The sequence below is a fragment of the Lampris incognitus genome, chromosome 9, assembly GCF_029633865.1.
Source record: "Lampris incognitus isolate fLamInc1 chromosome 9, fLamInc1.hap2, whole genome shotgun sequence".
Taxonomy (NCBI): Eukaryota; Metazoa; Chordata; class Actinopteri; order Lampriformes; family Lampridae; genus Lampris; species Lampris incognitus.
Genome location: NC_079219.1, coordinates 62,236,101 through 62,256,586, shown reverse-complemented (window position 1 = coordinate 62,256,586; position 20,486 = coordinate 62,236,101). Strand labels below are relative to the sequence as shown.

General features: G+C 44.7%; 1 protein-coding gene across 4 annotated transcripts in view; it reads right to left on the bottom strand.

Moving 5' to 3' along the window:
• The window catches only part of atp2c1 (ATPase secretory pathway Ca2+ transporting 1), a 174,922-nt gene that overhangs the window by 80,811 nt on the left and 73,625 nt on the right, over positions 1-20,486 (bottom strand). For all 4 annotated transcript variants that reach the window (XR_008810681.1, XM_056285570.1, XM_056285571.1 and 1 more), the window contains 6 exons: positions 20,256-20,317; positions 13,227-13,335; positions 11,649-11,804; positions 11,254-11,322; positions 2,806-2,881; positions 2,616-2,682 (listed from right to left, as the gene is read on the bottom strand). Coding sequence is in view for 3 of the 4 variants with exons in the window: in XM_056285570.1 (XP_056141545.1) it covers positions 2,616-2,682; positions 2,806-2,881; positions 11,254-11,322; positions 11,649-11,804; positions 13,227-13,335; positions 20,256-20,317 (539 nt within the window). In the remaining variant the exon portion in view is untranslated. The remainder of the gene's footprint in view (positions 1-2,615; positions 2,683-2,805; positions 2,882-11,253; positions 11,323-11,648; positions 11,805-13,226; positions 13,336-20,255; positions 20,318-20,486) is intronic.

The window sequence follows — 20,486 nt, the reverse complement described above, 5'->3', positions numbered from 1 at the left end:
ATACCGGATCGGTGGAGGCCCAGTTTACCAATGACCACCACCGGTACCGTTGCCCAGCAGGGTGATGGTGGAAACTGTGATACTGTTGGGTGAAGGGGATGGAGAGGGGGAAGGGGAAGGCATGTCATGGGGCAGTGGGAGAGGAGGAAGGGTAGGAGTGTGGAGGTGAGAGTAGGAACTTTGAATGTTGGCACTATGACTGGTAAAGGGAGAGAGCTGACTGATATGATGGAGAGAAGGACGGTAGGTATACTGTGTGTGCAAGAGACCAGGTGATAGGGGAGTAAGACCAGGAGCATTGGAGGTGGGTTCAAACTCTTCTACCATGGTGCGAATGGGAGGAGAAATTGGGCAGAGGTAGTTCTGAAGAAAGAGTATGTCAAGAGAAAGACATGCATGTTAGGGTTAATACTCCTGCCTGTGCCCCTGACCAAGGCATGGCAAGACGAACTGGAGGTGGTCCCCGGGCGCTGCACGTCAGCTGCCCACTGCTCCTAGCTACACAGCTAGGATGGGTTAAATGCAGAGGAAGAATTTCCCCCCGGGGATCAATAAAGTAGTTAAAAAAAAGAAAAAGGCATTTGTTGGAGGTGAAGAGAGTGTCGCACAGAGTGACGAGTACGAGGCTGGAAATCCAGGGTTTGATGATGAAAGTTATCAGTAGGGCTGTCTCAAATACCAGTTGTTGGGCTCCAAAGCTTCAGTAGTAATCAACAGTGAATGGTCGAAGCTACGGCGGCAGGGTGGGGGGTGGCATGATTCGGGAAGGAGCCAGTCAGACAGTTCTCTGTTGCTGAATGAGATGGACGGCGTAGCGGTGCAACACCTGTCTTTTGGTTTCATTAAAGATATTCATCAGAATCAGGATCAGCATCAGAAGACTTAATTCATCCCCGAGGGGAAATTGGGGAAATTAATTGTTAAGGGTTCTGTTTTAATTCTACAGTATTGTTGTTTGTATTGTTATTTATTAGTAAAAACCACTTTCCAAAAGGTTTGGTGTGTTTTATGCATGTTTGTCATCCTGAGGGATTTGGTTGTCTATACACTTTTCGTGACCTAACAGCTAGTGACAATTTTTTCTTATCATGGATACATTATAGACCTACATAAATGCTTGTGATAATAAGCTCTAATAATAAGCTAGTTCTGTCAAAAATAGGTTGCCCTGACAAATATATCAGAGTACTATGACTGCTACAGACAATGTGAGCTAGAGTACTCAGCAGTTATGGAGACAAGACAGAGTCCTTCAAGGGCCACACAGGAGTTAAATAAGGCTGGGTCATTGCCCCAACCCTGTTTTCTGTCTTCACTGCCACCAACCTCTACCTCACGGGTCCCAATCTGCCCCGGGGAGTCAAAATCATGTACAGGACTGATGGGAATCTTCTGAATATTAACAGATTCAAGGCTAAAGGTAAAACCACCACCACATCCATCATAGAGCTGGAGTATGCTGATGACAACGCCTTAGTGTCCCTCATAGAAGAGGAACTACAGACCATATTGGACGTCTTTACACAGGCATGCAAGCAGCTTGGCCTGGCCATTAACATAAAAAGGACCAATATCCTCTACCAACCCCCACCCAACAGAAGTATGCCTGCTCTGCCCCCATCCATGTCTGTAGACAACACCAGACTCGAAATTGTGGAACAGTTGCCATATTTTGGCAGCCTTCTCTCCTCCAAAGCCAGCACTGACATTGAAATACCCCATCATCTTAGTTTTGCTAGCCAGGCCTTCTCAATCTTGAGTAAAAGGTTTTTTTTAAAACCGGACCTTCAGGCCAGAACAAAAATTCTGATGTACAAAGCGGTAGCGCTGCCCGCCCTACTGCATGGGTCAGAAACCTGGACCACATATAGCAAGCACCTAAAGGCACTCGAGGCATACTAACAGTGATGTCTCAGGACGATTCTTAAGATCAGCTGGGAGGATAAGCACAACAACTTCAGCATCCTCGAGGAGGCCAACATGCCTACTATAACTGCCACCATCACACCACATCAGCTGAGATGGACAGGCCATGTCCTCCGCATGTCTGACTCTCACCTCCCGAAACAAGTCCTTTACTCTCAGCTCGTGACAGGATGCCGTGCCCCAGGAGGACAAAAGAAGTAATATAAAGACAGCATTAAGGCCCATATCAGAAGGTTTGACATCGACCTTAACACCTGGGAACAAGCAGCAGCAAACAGGGAGGCTTGGAGACTGGCTGTCCATGAGGGTGCTGGGTACTACAACCATGACCTCTACTGTGCTGCTGTAAACAAGCGCAGACTCAGAAAGGAGCGAATTACGGCCCAAACCACATCCTCAACCACTTCTTCACACCTTTGCCCAAATTGCCTCAAAATAGGCAGCTCCTGGATCGGTCTCTACGCTAACCTGAAGCCCCACAAGGACCTAGAAGGAGGACAGTCATACTTGACCCTGAGTGACCGCCGATGGTGTGTGTGTGTGTGTGTGTGTGTGTGTGTGTGTGTGTGTGTGTGTGTGTGTGTGTGTGTGTGCACGTGCGCATCCGGTTGCAGTAGATGGGACTTTAGACTCAGGTTGGACAGCAGTGGGCTGTCTCGCTGAAGTCTGCCGAGTCCACCACAGCTCACCTGACCCCAATCGTTAACATGTCCAGTATCCTCTTTCCCTGGAGCCAGCCTACCAGCATGATCACCCCTGAAACACCACACACAACAAACACTACTGAGCCACTGTCACTGAGACAACACATAATAAAGCCTCTTTACTTAAAGAAGGAGAAAATGATTGGTGCTGATGTGCCCGACTAGCCTACATTACCTATGATGCCAAAAGAGTAGAGCGAGAGCTGTTTCCCCAGCAGGTCCATGCTCTTCTGCAGCGGAGTTTTAGGTGCCTGGGTACAACAAACAGCAAACATTTACTGACTGCCAAAAAACATGTATAAATTTTAAAAAAAACAATCACATGCATGAACTACTGTAAAATGTCAAATTATAACTGATGCTGGTTAGAATTTCTACTATATCCATCATTTTATTTAGTTTAACTAGAATTAAACCCAAATTAACACTATTATTTCTCTTACGAGCTCTTGACTTTAAAAAGTACTTCCTCAGTCAGTTAGGGGTGTGCATTCTTAGTGATACTGATATTACCACAGCTGTAAGCGGTAACAAAAGGATACTGAATTCACCGTGAGAGATTAATTAAACTCTGGGTGAGATTCACAGCTCATTAACTTAAAAGTAAAGTTGGTGTTACAATTAACATTGTCCCCACCAAACCGCACATGTGTACAGCACAAAGTAGGACTGCATGGTGAAGACTGTAGTGGATGCAAAAGGTCTACACACTCCTGTTAAAAAGGTTTCTGGATGTAAAAAATGAAACCAATACAAAGCATGTCAGAGCTTTTCCCCTTTTTTGAAATTGCAACCTATAAAAAAGTGAAAAACAATCAGAGAAGTAAGTGTGCAACCCTTTTATAACTGGGGATGTGGCTGTGAGCAGATTTAACCAGTCATGTTCAAACTCATGTTAGATAGTAATTCTTATACACCTGCCATCATTTAATGTGATTCTGACTAACCCCAAATAAAGCTCAGCTGTTCCTGTAGCATTTTCCTGACATCTTCTTGGTTAAAAGCCATGGTCCCCAAAGAGCTTACAAAGTGTGAAAGGGATGTCATTGCTGAAAGGTATCAATCAGGACAGGGGTATAAAAGAATCTCCAAGGCATTAGCTATACCATGGACCACAGTGAAGACCACCATCAAGTGGAGAAAATATGACACAACAGTGATATCACCAAGAACAGGACGTCCCTCCAAAATGGATGAGAAGATGAGAAAACTGGTCAGGGAGGCTGCCAAGAGGTCTACGGCAACATTAAAGGAGGTGCAGCAGTTTTGGCAAGTACTGGTTGCTCCCTACATGTCAGAACAATCTCCCATATTCTTCATATATGTGTGGGCTATGGGGTAGGGTGGTAAGACGCCTTTTCATATGAAAAAAAATGTCCAAGCCTGGCTAAATTTTGCAAAAAGATACATCCAGTCTCCCAAAACCATGTGGAAAAATGTGTTATGGTCTGATGAGACCAAGGTTGCACTTTTTGGCCATAATTCCAAAAGGTATGTTTGGTGCAAAAGCAACACAGCACATCACCAAAAGAGCACCATACCCTTGGTGAAGCATGGTGGTGCAGGGTCAGGCTTTGGGGATACTTTTCTTCAGCCAGGACTGGGGCTTTAGTCAAGGCGGAGAGGATCAACAATAGCTCCAAATACCAGTTGATTCTAGCCCAGCCAGAGCCCAGACCTGAATCCAACAGAAAATCTGTGGGTTGACATGAAGAGGGCTGTGCACAGGAGATGCTCTCACAACGTGACGGATCAAAAATATTGCCAAGTTAAGATCTGCCAAGCTGGTGGACTCTTACCCAAAAAGACTGAGTGCTGCAATACATCAGAAGGTGCTTCAACAACGTATTGGTTTAGGGGTGTGCACACTTGTGCAACCAGGTTATTGTAAGTTTCTTGTTAGAGTATTGTATTTTTCTTCTTTCAATAAAATGTTTCTTATTATTTCAATTTATTTTTATAGGTTGCAATTTAACCCTGTGATGGCCTGGCGGCCTGTCCAGGGTGTCTCCCACCTGCCACCCAATGACTGCTGGGATAGGCTCCAGCATCCCCGTGACCTTGGGTAAGGATAAGCAGTTTGGATAATGGTTGGAGGTTGCAATTAAAAAAAACAAAACCCAAAACAAAACAAAAAAAGTTGTGACATGATTTATCTTGGGTTCATTTTTTTACATCACGAAACCTGTCATTTTAAAAGGGGTGTGTAGACATTGCTTGTCTGCTGTGTCCCTCAGTGTGTTGTGCTTCTGACTGAGAAATGTAATATAAAGAAATAGTGCAGTCCAGGTATCTGTTGTAAGGGCAACATGCTTTGTTGGTTGGAGCTGAGCTTTTGTGGCTGCAGCCAGGTCTGTGTACTACTGTTTTACCGTCACAGGGGGGGTTTTCAGGAGGGGACTCAACATTCTGTATTTTGTCCTTCAACAAAGCTGAGTGGCAGCATGTTCATTGCAAACATTTTGGTAGTCAGTTCTGATATGGTTTCTGCTCAGACTGAGCTGCATCTTCCAGATGGGCTAGCAAATGTAGTGAACGCAGTTCAGCTTGCTGGTATTCTGCTGCTGACTTGAAACTTTGCAGGATTTTTCAGTAACATATTATTCAGCATCGTGCTGGCTGAACCATAATGGCAAAGTCTACCATTATAGACCTTGCACACAACAGCAGTATTGCTTTCCATGCAGTAGTATTGCTTTCCAGTGCCGCATGCCACTGTATGTGCCATGCGGCACGTACAGTGACGTCTTGTGATGCGGCACGTACAGTGATGTGTTGTGATGAAGCACGTACAATGATGTCCTGTGTAGCGGCACATACAGTGACGTCTTGTGATGCGGCACATACAGTGACGTCTTATGATGGTGATGCGGCACATACAATGATGTCTTGTGATGCGGCACGTACAGTGATGTGTTGTGATGAAGCACGTACAATGATGTCTTGTGTAGCGGCACATACAGTGACGTCTTGTGATGCGGCACATACAGTGACGTCTTATGATGGTGATGCGGCACATACAATGATGTCTTGTGATGCGGCACGTACAGTGATGTCTTGTGATGCGGCACGTACAGTGACGTCCTGTAATGCGGCACATACAGTGATGTCTTGTGATGCAGCACATACAGTGACGTCTTGTGATGAAGCACGTACAGTGATGTCTTGTGATGAAGCACGTACAGTGACGTCCTGTAATGCGGCACATACAGTGATGTCTTGTGATGAAGCACGTACAATGATGTCTTGTGTAGCGGCACATACAGTGACGTCTTGTGATGCAGCACATACAGTGACGTCCTGTAATGCGGCACATACAATGACGTCTTGTGATGCGGCACGTACAGTGATGTCTTGTGATGCGGCACGTACAGTGACGTCCTGTAATGCGGCACATACAGTGACGTCTTGTGATGCGGCACATACAGTGACGTCTTGTGATGAAGCACGTACAATGATGTCTTGTGTAGCGGCACATACAGTGACGTCTTGTGATGCGGCACATACAGTGACGTCTTATGATGGTGATAAGGCACATACAATGATGTCTTGTGATGCGGCACGTACAGTGACGTCTTGTGATGGTGATAAGGCACATACAATGATGTCTTGTGATGCGGCACGTACAGTGACGTCCTGTGATGCGGCACATAGTGACATCTTATGTGATGCGGCACATACAATGACGTCTTGTGATGCGGCACATACAGTGACATCTTGTGTGATGTGGCACATACAGTGACGTCTTGTGATGCGGCACGTACAGTGACGTCTTGTGATGCGGCACGTACAGTGACGTCCTGTGATGCGGCACATAGTGACATCTTGTGTGATGCGGCACATACAATGACGTCTTGTGATGCGGCACATACAATGACGTCTTGTGATGCGGCACATACAGTGACATCTTGTGTGATGTGGCACATACAGTGATGTCTTGTGATGCGGCACGTACAGTGACGTCTTGTGATGCGGCACATACAGTGACATCTTGTGTGATGTGGCACATACAGTGATGTCTTGTGATGCGGCACGTACAGTGACGTCTTGTGATGCGGCACATACAGTGACATCTTGTGTGATGTGGCACATACAGTGATGTCTTGTGATGCGGCACGTACAGTGTCGTCTTGTGATGGTCACGCAGCACGTACAGTGATGTGTTGTGATGCGGCACGTACAGTGATGTGTTGTGATGCGACATGTACAGTGACGTCTTGTGATGCGGCACATACAGTGACGTCTTGCGATGAAGCACGTACAGTGATGTCTTGTGTAGCGGCAAATACAGTGACGTCTTGTGATGCAGCACATACAGTGACGTCTTATGATGGTGATGCGGCACATACAGTGACGTTTTGTGATGCAGCACATACAGTGACGTCTTATGATGGTGATGCGGCACATACAGTGACGTTTTGTGATGGTGACGCAGCACGTACACTGATGTGTTGTGATGCGGCACGTACAGTGATGTGTTGTGATGCGACATGTACAGTGACGTCTTGTGATGCGGCACATACAGTGACGTCTTGTGATGGTGACGCAGCACGTACAGTGATGTGTTGTGATGCGGCACGTACAGTGATGTGTTGTGATGGTGACGCAGCACGTACAGTGATGTGTTGTGATGCGGCACATACAGTGACGTCTTGTGATGGTGACGCAGCACGTACAGTGATGTGTTGTGATGCGGCACGTACAGTGATGTGTTGTGATGGTGACGCAGCACGTACAGTGATGTGTTGTGATGCGACATGTACAGTGACGTCTTGTGATGCGGCACGTACAGTGATGTCTTGCGATGAAGCACGTACAGTGATGTCTTGTGTAGCGGCAAATACAGTAACGTCTTGTGATGCGGCACATACAGTGACGTCTTATGATGGTGATGCGGCACATACAGTGATGTCTTGTGATGCGGCACGTACAGTGACGTCCTGTGATGCGGCACATACAGTGATGTCTTGTGATGCGGCACATACAGTGACGTCCTGTGATGCGGCACATACAGTGACGTCTTGTGATGCGGCACGTACAGTGATGTCTTGTGATGCGGCACATACAGTGACGTCTTGTGTGACGCGGCACATACAGTGACGTCTTGTGATGCGGCACATACAGTGACGTCCTGTGATGCGGCACGTACAATGATGTCTTGTGATGCGGCACATACAGTGACGTCCTGTGATGCGGCACATACAGTGACGTCCTGTGATGCGGCACATACAGTGACGTCTTGTGATGCGGCACATACAGTGACGTCTTGTGATGCGGCAAATACAGTAACGTCTTGTGATGCGGCACATACAGTGACGTCTTATGATGGTGATGCGGCACATACAGTGATGTCTTGTGATGCGGCACGTACAGTGACGTCCTGTGATGCGGCACATACAGTGATGTCTTGTGATGCGGCACATACAGTGACGTCCTGTGATGCGGCACATACAGTGACGTCTTGTGATGCGGCACGTACAGTGATGTCTTGTGATGCGGCACATACAGTGACGTCTTGTGTGACGCGGCACATACAGTGACGTCTTGTGATGCGGCACATACAGTGACGTCCTGTGATGCGGCACGTACAATGATGTCTTGTGATGCGGCACATACAGTGACGTCCTGTGATGCGGCACATACAGTGACGTCCTGTGATGCGGCACATACAGTGACGTCTTGTGATGCGGCACATACAGTGACGTCTTGTGATGCGGCACATACAGTGACGTCCTGTGATGCGGCACGTACAATGATGTCTTGTGATGCGGCACATACAGTGACGTCCTGTGATGCGGCACATACAGTGACGTCCTGTGATGCAGCACATACAGTGACGTCTTGTGATGCGGCACATACAGTGACGTCTTGTGATGCGGCACATACAGTGACATCTTGTGATGAAGCACGTACAATGATGTCTTGCGTAGCGGCACATACAGTGACGTCTTGTGATGGTGATAAGGCACATACAATGATGTCTTGTGATGCGGCACGTACAGTGACGTCCTGTGATGCGGCACGTACAGTGACATCTTGTGTGATGCGGCACATACAATGACGTCTTGTGATGCGGCACATACAGTGACATCTTGTGTGATGTGGCACGTACAGTGACGTCTTGTGATGCGGCACATACAGTGACATCTTGTGTGATGTGGCACGTACAGTGACGTCCTGTGATGCGGCACGTACAGTGACATCTTGTGTGATGCGGCACATACAGTGACATCTTGTGTGATGCGGCACATACAATGACGTCTTGTGATGCGGCACATACAGTGACATCTTGTGTGATGTGGCACGTACAGTGACGTCCTGTGATGCGGCACGTACAGTGACATCTTGTGTGATGCGGCACATACAGTGACGTCCTGTGATGCGGCACGTACAGTGACATCTTGTGTGATGCGGCACATACAATGACGTCTTGTGATGCGGCACATACAGTGACATCTTGTGTGATGTGGCACATACAGTGACGTCTTGTGATGCGGCACATACAGTGACATCTTGTGTGATGTGGCACATACAGTGACGTTTTGTGATGCGGCACATACAGTGACATCTTGTGTGATGTGGCACATACAGTGACGTTTTGTGATGCGGCACATACAGTGACATCTTGTGTGATGTGGCACGTACAGTGACATCTTGTGTGATGCGGCACATACAGTGACATCTTGTGTGATGCGGCACATACAATGACGTCTTGTGATGCGGCACATACAGTGACATCTTGTGATGCGGCACATACAGTGACATCTTGTGTGATGTGGCACATACAGTGACATCTTGTGTGATGTGGCACATACAGTGACGTCTTGTGATGCGGCACGTACAGTGACGTCTTGTGATGCGGCACATACAGTGACATCTTGTGTGATGTGGCACATACAGTGACATCTTGTGTGATGCGGCACATACAGTGACGTCTTGTGATGCGGCACGTACAGCGTCGTCTTGTGATGCAGCACATACAGTGACGTCTTGTGATGCAGCACATACAGTGACATCATGTGATGCAGCACATACAGTGACGTCTTGTGATGCGGCACATACAGTGACGTCTTGTGATGCAGCACATACAGTGACGTCTTGTGATGCAGCACATAGTGACGTCTTGTGATGCAGCACATACAGTGACGTTTTGTGATGCAGCACATACAGTGACGTCTTGTGATGCAGCACATACAGTGACGTTTTGTGATGCAGCACATACAGTGACATCATGTGATGCAGCACATACAGTGACGTCTTGTGATGCGGCACGTACAGTGACGTCCTGTGATGCGGCACATACAGTGATGTCTTGTGATGCAGCACATACAGTGACGTCTTGTGATGAAGCACGTACAGTGATGTCTTGTGATGAAGCACGTACAGTGATGTCTTGTGTGATGTGGCACATAGTGACATCTTGTGTGATGCGGCACATACAGTGACGTCTTGTGATGCGGCACGTACAGCGTCGTCTTGTGATGCAGCACATACAGTGACGTCTTGTGATGCAGCACATACAGTGACATCATGTGATGCAGCACATACAGTGACGTCTTGTGATGCGGCACATAGTGACGTCTTGTGATGCAGCACATACAGTGACGTCTTGTGATGCAGCACATACAGTGACGTCTTGTGATGCAGCACATACAGTGACGTTTTGTGATGCAGCACATACAGTGACGTCTTGTGATGCAGCACATACAGTGACGTCTTGTGATGCAGCACATAGAGTGACGTCTTGTGATGCAGCACATACAGTGACACCTTGTGATGCGGCACGTACAGTGACATCTTGTGATGCGGCACATACAGTGACACCTTGTGATGCGGCACGTACAGTGACATCTTGTGATGGTGATGCGGCACGTACAGTGACATCTTGTGATGCGGCACATACAGTGACATCTTGTGATGCGGCACATACAGTGACACCTTGTGTGATGCACCACATACCGTGACGTCTTGTGATGTGGGACGTACAGTGACGTCTTGTGGTGTGGCACGTACAGTGGCATCTTGTGATACGGCACCTACAGTGATGTCTTGTGATGCGGCACATACAGTGACGTCTTGTGATGCGGCACGTGCAGTGACGTCTTGTGATGGTGATGCAGCACATACAGTGACATCTTGTGATGCAGCACATACAGTGATGTCTTGTGATGCGGCACGTACAGTGACGTCTTGTGATGCGGCACGTACAGTGACGTCTTGTGATGGTGATGCAGCACATACAGTGACATCTTGTGATGCAGCACATACAGCGATATTGATATTTGTTGTTTTTTTTAAATTGGGACCAGAGGGAACTGGCCCACCAACACCACTTCTGGCAGCAACTCAGTTTTCCTGGGAGGTCTCCCATCCAAGTATTAGCCAAGACCATACCTGCTTAGCTTCTGACATTTGGCAGAGCCTGCGTACATGCTGGTATGGCTGCCAAGGACCAGGTTAGCTTTGTATTTGACTACCCTGCACACGTCTACAGTCAAGTCAGCGGTAATCTCTTGATACTAGCGTCTAAATTCCTCAGGTTGGCATCACACGCTGCTGAAATAGTATTTAGCAAGAACTAATCCATGTGATCTCCTGGACAAATATAAAATAGACTGCATACCTCCTCTGCTTGCATCATCTTGAACACCTCCCCAAACTCGGAGTTCTCTCCAGTTCCTATGACGATGCCCTAAGGGACAGACAAGGGAGAAAGAAAATACTTCTGAGGATCAACGACTTTAAAAGAAAGCCACATATGTAAAACAAGTAAAACAAAAAACATAGATTCAGATGGCAAACATTTCATTCATGGGGGGGCGGGGGGGACATAGAGAAAGGCTGAGGAAGAAAGGTCCATGCAGCCTAATATGTGGTTGCATCATGTGTAATTAATCACAAGTGCTTGGTGATTAAGGTGGTTAAAAGTCAAACTACATTGTAAGATAACAAAAACAAACATCAGTTTAAACAGTCCAGTGCTGCAACTGGACCCGGGCTGATTCTGGTGGGTGGTACCTTTGCCTTGCCACACCGAACCAGGGTACCCATGTAGGCCAGGTTACTGCGAGAGGCCAGATCCCCATTGGCTGCACCGGACTGGTGGGAGGTGCATTTGGAGCAGGGGGTGGTCTCCCCCGTCAGGCTGGATTCATCCACAGAAAGGTCAGTAGCCTAGGGGGTTGGTGGGTAGGGGGAAGTGATGTGAAGAGAGGATGACCAAATGACATTCTTATCTTTTCTTTAGCCCTTCTAGTATATAGAGAGACTCAATTCAATTCAATTTTATTGTCATTAAAAACAATGTGCAGGCGCATGTTAAAAATGAAATGAGGGCTGTGGCTTCACCAATCAGTGCAAGACAGACACAGACAAACACAGCAAACACAATATAAGATATACACACATGAAGACCAAAGCTAAAAATAAATTAAAAGAAAGCTGGAGTACAAAATATTTAAAATATCTACAGACATTCAGTGAGTAGCCAGGTTCAGGTGGGCAACAGCTTGTGGAAAGAAGCGGTTTTTGAGCCTGGTAGTGCGGGCTCTGAGGCTCCTGTAGCACCTCCCAGAGCACAGGGGGGAGAACAGTCCATGGTTGGGGTGGGTGGGATCTCTGCTGATGCTCAGACCCCTTCGAAGGCAGCGTTTGTGATAAATTTATTTTATGGCTGGGAGCTGGGTACCGGTGATATGCTTGGCCGCCTTGACGATCCGCTACAGAGCTTTCTGGTCTACTGAGGAGCAGTTGCCGTACCACACTGAGATGCAGATGGTCAGGATGCTCTCTATGGTGCAGTAGTAGAAGTTGGTGAGAATTTTGGGGGGTAGACGGGCGCTCCTCAGCCTCCTCAGGAAATGCAGGCGTTGTTGGGCCTTTTTCACAAGGGCCTGGGTGTTTAATGTCCACGAAAGGTCCTCGCTGATGTGGACTCCAAGGAATTTAAAGCTGGAAACATGCTCCACTTCCACCCCATTGATGTGTATGGGGGAGTGGCTGCAGCTTCTAGACTCCTGAAGTCCACAATCAGCTCCTTCATCTTCTGCACATTGAAGACAAGATTGTTGGTAGTACACCATGATGTGAGGTGCTCAGTCTCGTCTCTGTAGGCCATCTCGTCATTGTTGGTGATACGGCCAATGACTGTGGTGTCATCTGCAAACTTGACTATAACATTTGAAGGGTGAGTTGGCAGGCAGTCGTGGGTAAAGAGGGAGAAAAGGAGGGGGCTCAGAACACAGCCTTGAGGGGCACCTGTGCTGAGTGTCAGGGTGGAGGAGGAGTGGTCACCTCACCTAACAGACTGTGGTCTGTTGGTCAGGAAGTCCAGGATCCAGTTACAGAGGGAGGGGTTGAGGCCAAGATCAGGTGTACATGAGTGAACGTATGAATACTGTGTGCCCTACATAAAAAATATCACCACACAGTAGGCGAGTCAGAGCATCTCACCACGTCATGTGGTTTGGGTGGCCTAGGTGGGAAGGAAGCTTCTGTGTTGGTGTTTCTGATAGTATACTTACATCTGTTACTGTCTGCATATGTGGGCGTGTGTAGTTTGCGTATTAAAATGTGTGTGTGTATGTGTGTGTGTACCTCAAATAGGCGGAGGTCTGCTGGGACTCTCTCTCCTACAGACAGACAAACAGTGTCTCCAGGAACCAGCTCCCTGGCCAACAGGTGCTCCAAGTTCCCCTCTCTGATACTGAAGGGGGGGGGGGGGGGGGACAAACAGAAAAAAGAGTGACATAAAGCAACAGAGAGGTTGAGCGATAAAGGAAGGCTTTTCAAGCAGAGAGCAGGAGTCAGACAGGAAGGTGGAGAGTGGAGAGGTGGTGGATGGGGACAGAGGAACAAGGCAGATCCACAGAAAGGAGAAGCGGGTGGAGGTATATCAGCAGGTCTTGGTTTGTGGACAAAAAATCCCATTCATTTACCCCACAGACAATGTCACATGACTTGATTTGATTTCCGGTGTGGGAAGATGGCGGCGCGAACTCGCATTTGCAATGGCTTCACCCAGGACTGCCCATGCAGTGTCTTGGTCCACGTCTAAGTTTGTGTCATTGTGCGAAGTTTTTATTTTGAGCTTCGATTTTTGTTTTTCATTTGATGGCTGGGAGAACTGGTGTTGGATCAGCTGAGACAGCTTGGTCTGCTGCGTCCTGTGGGCCCAGGGACCATGGCCCTGCTTGGAGCTGTGCCCGAGAGGAGGCAGTCTGGCTGCGGCCTCGCTTAGCGTCAACTGTGCAGTGTTTTTGTCTGCGTTGCCATGTGGAGTGCGGGGAGGTAGGTTGGGGGTGTCTGGCTCGGAGAACTGGCGTTGGATAGGCTGAGGGAGCCTAGTCTGCTGTGTCAGGACCACGGCCCTGCCTGGAGCTGCGTCCGAGGAGGGGGCACTGAGGGCGGTCTGACAGGACGCAGAGGCAGGGCAGGCTAAGCTAGCTGCTGGCCTATGTAGGCCATCCTGGCTGGCTTTTGTTCTCTGGACTGGGGGGGGGGGTTCGGGTTGGACTGTGTTTTGTTTTTTTTTGCTTTGTTCTCTCTGCTTTTCTGTGTTTTCGGTGGTGTCGTTTTTGGAAATTTTGATGTTTTTATCTTTTGTGTTGCACTGCTATTGGCTGGGAGACACAACATTTTGTTTCTTTTGTGTATGCAAGTACATGATAGAAATGACAATCAATTGTTCTTGATTCTTGGTTAAATATGGGAACCACCACCCCAGCCTGCCACTCCACAGGTACTGTTCCCGACCTCCACGCGACACTGAAGAGGCGCGTCAGCCAGACAACCCAACAGTGTCCAGAGCCTTCACATCTCATCGCATCCCTGTATTCAACAAAGACTACATTACTGGTCACTATGTGGAAGAAAATGTTTGTCTTCTTATCTTCCAAAGTACAATTCACATTATGCTACACCCCCCTGCTTTTAGAAATGGCTCAATGAAATGATCATAATCATACAGATGGAGAGAATATGCTTCCATAAATCTAAAGCACCCAATAGATTCCTGAGCATATGGGGGCCATTCATTGTCTATCTAAAAGAAAAATAATGTTTAATTACAGTCTATAGTCATGCAACCTGGTACTCTTTACCTTTTATCTGTACTCTTGTAATACCTGTGTAATTTCTTGAAAACTTCTGTGAACCAAGTTATATTATCTACCTATATATGTCTCAAGTTATATTATATACTTATATATGTCTCAAGTTATATTATATACCTATATATGTCCCAATTTATATTATATACCTATATATATATATCAAGTTATATTATATACCTATATATGTCCCAAGTTATATTATATACCTATATATACCCCAATTTATATTATATACCTATATATGTCTCAAGTTATATTATATGCCTATATATGTCTCAAGTTATATTATATACCTATATATGTCCCAATTTATATTATATACCTATGTATGTATCAAGTTATATTATAAGCCTATATATGTCCAAGTTATATTATATGCCTATGAATGTCCAAGGTTATATTGTATACCTATATATGTCCCGTTATATTATATACCTATGTGTGTCTCAAGTTATATTATATGCCTATATATGTCTCAAGTTATATTATATACCTATATATGTCGCAAGTTACATTATAAGCCTATATATGTCTCAAGTTATATTATATACCTATATATGTCTCATATTATATCATATATGTATATGTCTCAAGTTCTATTATATGCCTATATATGTCTCAAGTTATATTATATACTACCTATATATGTCCCAATTTATATTATATACCTATATATGTCTCAAGTTATATTATATACCTGTATGTGTCTCAAGTTATATTATATGCCTATATATGGTTGTGCGTGAAAATCCCAGTAGATCAGCAGTTTCTGAAATACTCAGACCAGCCCGTCTGGCACCAACAACCATGCCACGTTCAAAGTTACTTAAATCACCTTTCCTCCCCATTCTGATGCTCGGTTTGAACTGCAGCAGATCGTCTTGACCATGTCTACATGCCTAAATGCATTGAGTTGCTGCCATGTGATTGGCTGATTAGAAATTTGCGTTAACGAGCAGTTGGACAGGTGTGCCTAATAAAGTGGCCGGTGAGTGTATGTCTCAAGTTATATGATATGCCTATAAATGTCTCAAGTTATATTATATACCTATATATGTCCCAATTTATATTATATACCTATATATGTCTCAAGTTATATTATATACCTATAAATGTCTCGTTATAGTATATACCTAGAAATGTCCCGTTATATTACATACCTATATATGTCTCAAGTTATATTATATGCCTTTATATGTCTCAAGTTATATTATATGCCTATATATGTCCCAAGTTATATTATATGCCTATATATGTCTCAAGTTATATTATATGCTTATATATGTCTCAAGTTATATTATATACCTATAAATGTCTCAAGTTATATTATATTGTGGTGGACACTAGGGGCTATGCCTCTCACACAGCAGGGCTGTGAGCTGGGGGTGTGGTTTACGTTCCCGGGCTCTCTGGTGCAAGGTTGTTCCTGTTTGAGTTTTGGTTTTGGAGCTGAGGAATAAAGTTCAAACTCGCCTTCGTCTCCTGTGTTTTTCCTCATACTGCCACAATATACCTATATATGTCTCAAGTTATATTATATGCCTATATATGTCCCAAGTTATATTATATACCTATAAATGTCTCAAGTGATATTATATACCTATATATGTCCCAAGTTATATTATATACCTATATATGTCTCAAGTTATATTATATACCTATATATGTCTCAAGTTATATTATATGCCTATATATGTCTCAAGTTATATTATATACCTATTTATGTCTCAAGTTATATCATATGCCTATATGTGTCTCAAGTTATATCATATGCTTATATATGTCTCAAGTTATATTATATACCTATCAATGTCTCAAGTTATATTATATACCTATATATGTCCCAAGTTATATCATATACCTATATATGTCTCAAGTTATATTATATACCTATATATGTCTCAAGTTATATTATATGCCTATATATGTCTCAAGTTATATTATATACCTATGTATGTCTCAAGTTATATCATATGCCTATACGTGTCTCAAGTTATATCATATGCTTATATATGTCTCAAGTTATATTATATACCTATCAATGTCTCAAGTTATATTATATACCTATATATGTCCCAAGTTATATTATATACCTATATATGTCTCAAGTTATATTATATGCCTATATATGTCTCAAGTTATATTATATACCTATTTATGTCTCAAGTTGTATCATATGCCTATACGTGTCTCAAGTTATATCATATGCCTATATATGTCTCAAGTTATATTATATACCTATCAATGTCTCAAGTTATATTATATACCTATATATGTCTGGCAGCTTTTTCTTTTCTTTTTGTTGTTTTTTTTGTCTGTTATTTTTTTGTTTTGTTTTATCTCGTGTGTGTCTTGAATATAAAACTGAAAATAAAACATAAAAAAAAATTCATATTATGATCAACACCTCCCTTTGCTGATTTCCTACAAGAGCATCAACCACTGACACACATGGAGTCCTGAACCATCACATACAAGAGCACCAGAGACTGACACACATGGGGTCCTGAACCATCCCATACAAGAGCACCAGAGACTGACACACATGGAGTCCTGAACCATCACATACAAGAGCACCAGAGACTGACACATGGAGTCCTGAACCATCATGTACAAGAGCACCAGAGACTGACACACATGGAGTCCCTGAACCATCACATACAAGAGCACCAGAGACTGACACACATAGAGTCCTTAACCACCACATACAAGAGAACCAGAGACTGACACATGGAGTCCTGAACCATTATGTGCAAGAGCACCAGAGACTGACACGCATGGAGTCCTGAACCACCACATACAAGAGCACCAGAGACTGACACACATGGAGTCCTGAACCACCACATTCAAGAGAACCAGAGACTGACACACATGGAGTCCTGAACCATCACATACAAGAGCACCAGAGACTGACACACGTGGAGTCCTTAACCATCACATACAAGAGCACCAGAGACTGACACATGGAGTCCTGAACCATCATGTACAAGAACCCCAAGAGACTGACACATGGAGTCCTGAACCATTATGTGCAAGAGCACCAGAGACTGACACGCATGGAGTCCTGAACCACCACATACAAGAGCACCAGAGACTGACACACATGGAGTCCTGAACCACCACATTCAAGAGAACCAGAGACTGACACACATGGAGTCCTGAACCATCACATACAAGAGCACCAGAGACTGACACACGTGGAGTCCTTAACCACCACAGACAAGAGAACCAGAGACTGACACATGGAGTCCTTAACCACCACAGACAAGAGAACCAGAGACTGACACATGGAGTCCTGAACCATCACATACAAGAGCACCAGAGACTGACACATATGGAGTCCTGAACCACCACATACAAGAGCACCAGAGACTAACAAACATGGAGTCCTGAACCACCACATACAAGCAGAGTAGGAAGGCCGAACAGGGGCACTGGCAATGATACACGCTGGCAGACTTCTGAAAAGCTTGGAGTTGTCATTTTATTACAGCATTATCAGCTTCTGCCCCCCACCCCAGCCTCACCATCGTCTTTAGTTTCTCACTGTTTCTGTTGCCTGTTTAGTTTCTGTTGCCTGTTTAGTTTCTGACCGTTTCTGTTGCCTGTTTAGTTTCTGTTGCCTGTTTAGTTTCTGACCTTTTCTGTTGCCTGTTTAGTTTATTGCCTGTTTAGTTTCTGACCATTTCTGTTGCCTATTTAGTTTCTGACTGTTTCTGTTGCCTGTTTAGTTTCTGACCTTTTCTGTTGCCTGTTTAGTTTCTGTTGCCCGTTTAGTTTTTGACCTTTTCTGTTGCCTATTTAGTTTCTGTTGCCCGTTTAGTTTCTGACCGTTTCTGTTGCCTATTTAGTTTCTGACCGTTTCTGTTGCCTGTTTAGTTTCTGACCTTTTCTGTTGCCTGTTTAGTTTTTGACCGTGTCTGTTGCCTTTTTAGTTTCTAACCGTTTCTGTTGCCTGTTTAGTTTCTGACCGTTTCTGTTGCCTGTTTAGTTTTTGTTTCAGTTTCTCTTTCTGTTGCCTGTTTAGCTTCTGTTTCTGTTGCCTGTTTAGTTTCTGACCGTTTCTGTTGCCTATTTAGTTTCTGACCTTTTCTGTTGCCTATTTAGTTTCTGTTGCCTGTTTAGTTTCTGACCTTTTCTGTTGCCTATTTAGTTTCTGACTGTTTCTGTTGCCTGTTTAGTTTCTGACCTTTTCTGTTGCCTGTTTAGTGTCTGTTGCCTGTTTAGTTTCTGACCGTTTCTGTTGCCTGTTTAGTTTCTGACCTTTTCTGTTGCCTATTTAGTTTCTGTTGCCCGTTTAGTTTCTGACCGTTTCTGTTGCCTGTTTAGTTTCTGACCTTTTCTGTTGCCTATTTAGTTTCTGTTGCCCGTGTAGTTTCTGACTGTTTCTGTTGCCTATTTAGTTTCTGACCGTTTCTGTTGCCTGTTTAGTTTCTGACCGTTTCTGTTGCCTGTTTAGTTTCTGACCGTTTCTGTTGCCTATTTAGTTTCTGACTGTTTCTGTTGCCTGTTTAGTTTCTGACTGTTTCTGTTGCCTGTTTAGTTTCTGTTGCCCGTTTAGTTTCTGACCGTTTCTGTTGCCTGTTTAGTTTCTGACCTTTTCTGTTGCCTATTTAGTTTCTGTTGCCCGTTTAGTTTCTGACCGTTTCTGTTGCCTATTTAGTTTCTGACCGTTTCTGTTGCCTGTTTAGTTTCTGACCTTTTCTGTTGCCTTTTTAGTTTCTGACCGTTTCTGTTGCCTGTTTAGTTTCTGACCGTTTCTGTTGCCTATTTAGTTTCTGACTGTTTCTGTTGCCTGTTTAGTTTCTGACCTTTTCTGTTGCCTGTTTAGTTTCTGTTGCCCGTTTAGTTTCTGACCGTTTCTGTTGCCTGTTTAGTTTCTGACCTTTTCTGTTGCCTATTTAGTTTCTGTTGCCTGTTTAGTTTCTGACCTTTTCTGTTGCCTATTTAGTTTCTGACTGTTTCTGTTGCCTGTTTAGGTTCTGACCTTTTCTGTTGCCTGTTTAGTGTCTGTTGCCTGTTTAGTTTCTGACCGTTTCTGTTGCCTGTTTAGTTTCTGACCTTTTCTGTTGCCTATTTAGTTTCTGTTGCCCGTTTAGTTTCTGACCGTTTCTGTTGCCTGTTTAGTTTCTGACCTTTTCTGTTGCCTATTTAGTTTCTGTTGCCCGTTTAGTTTCTGACCGTTTCTGTTGCCTATTTAGTTTCTGACCGTTTCTGTTGCCTGTTTAGTTTCTGACCTTTTCTGTTGCCTTTTTAGTTTCTGACCGTTTCTGTTGCCTGTTTAGTTTCTGACCGTTTCTGTTGCCTGTTTAGTTTCTGACCGTTTCTGTTGTCTGTTCAGTTTCTGACCGTTTCTGTTGCCTGTTTAGTTTCTGTTTCCGTTTCTCTTTCTGTTGCCTGTTTAGTTTCTGACTGTTTGTGCTGCCTGTTTCAGAATGTGAATAGGCTAAAACGTATTTATTTACTCTTTAAATCAGTCCAGAGAAAGAGTTTAAAACAGAAATATTCTCACCAATGACATTCCGGAGGGACCAGTTTTCCCAGCTCTTCTAAAGACTTTTCTGAACGGTACTCCTACACACACACACACACACACACACGCACACGCGCGCGCGCACACACAAGTGCAAAAACGAGAAGAAAACAGTGGCCACACAATTCAAGAAGACCAACAAGGTAGAAAAAACATGAACACAAGTGAAGAATTCATGATTCAAGAACTATTTATCACCCAAGGCTTTGA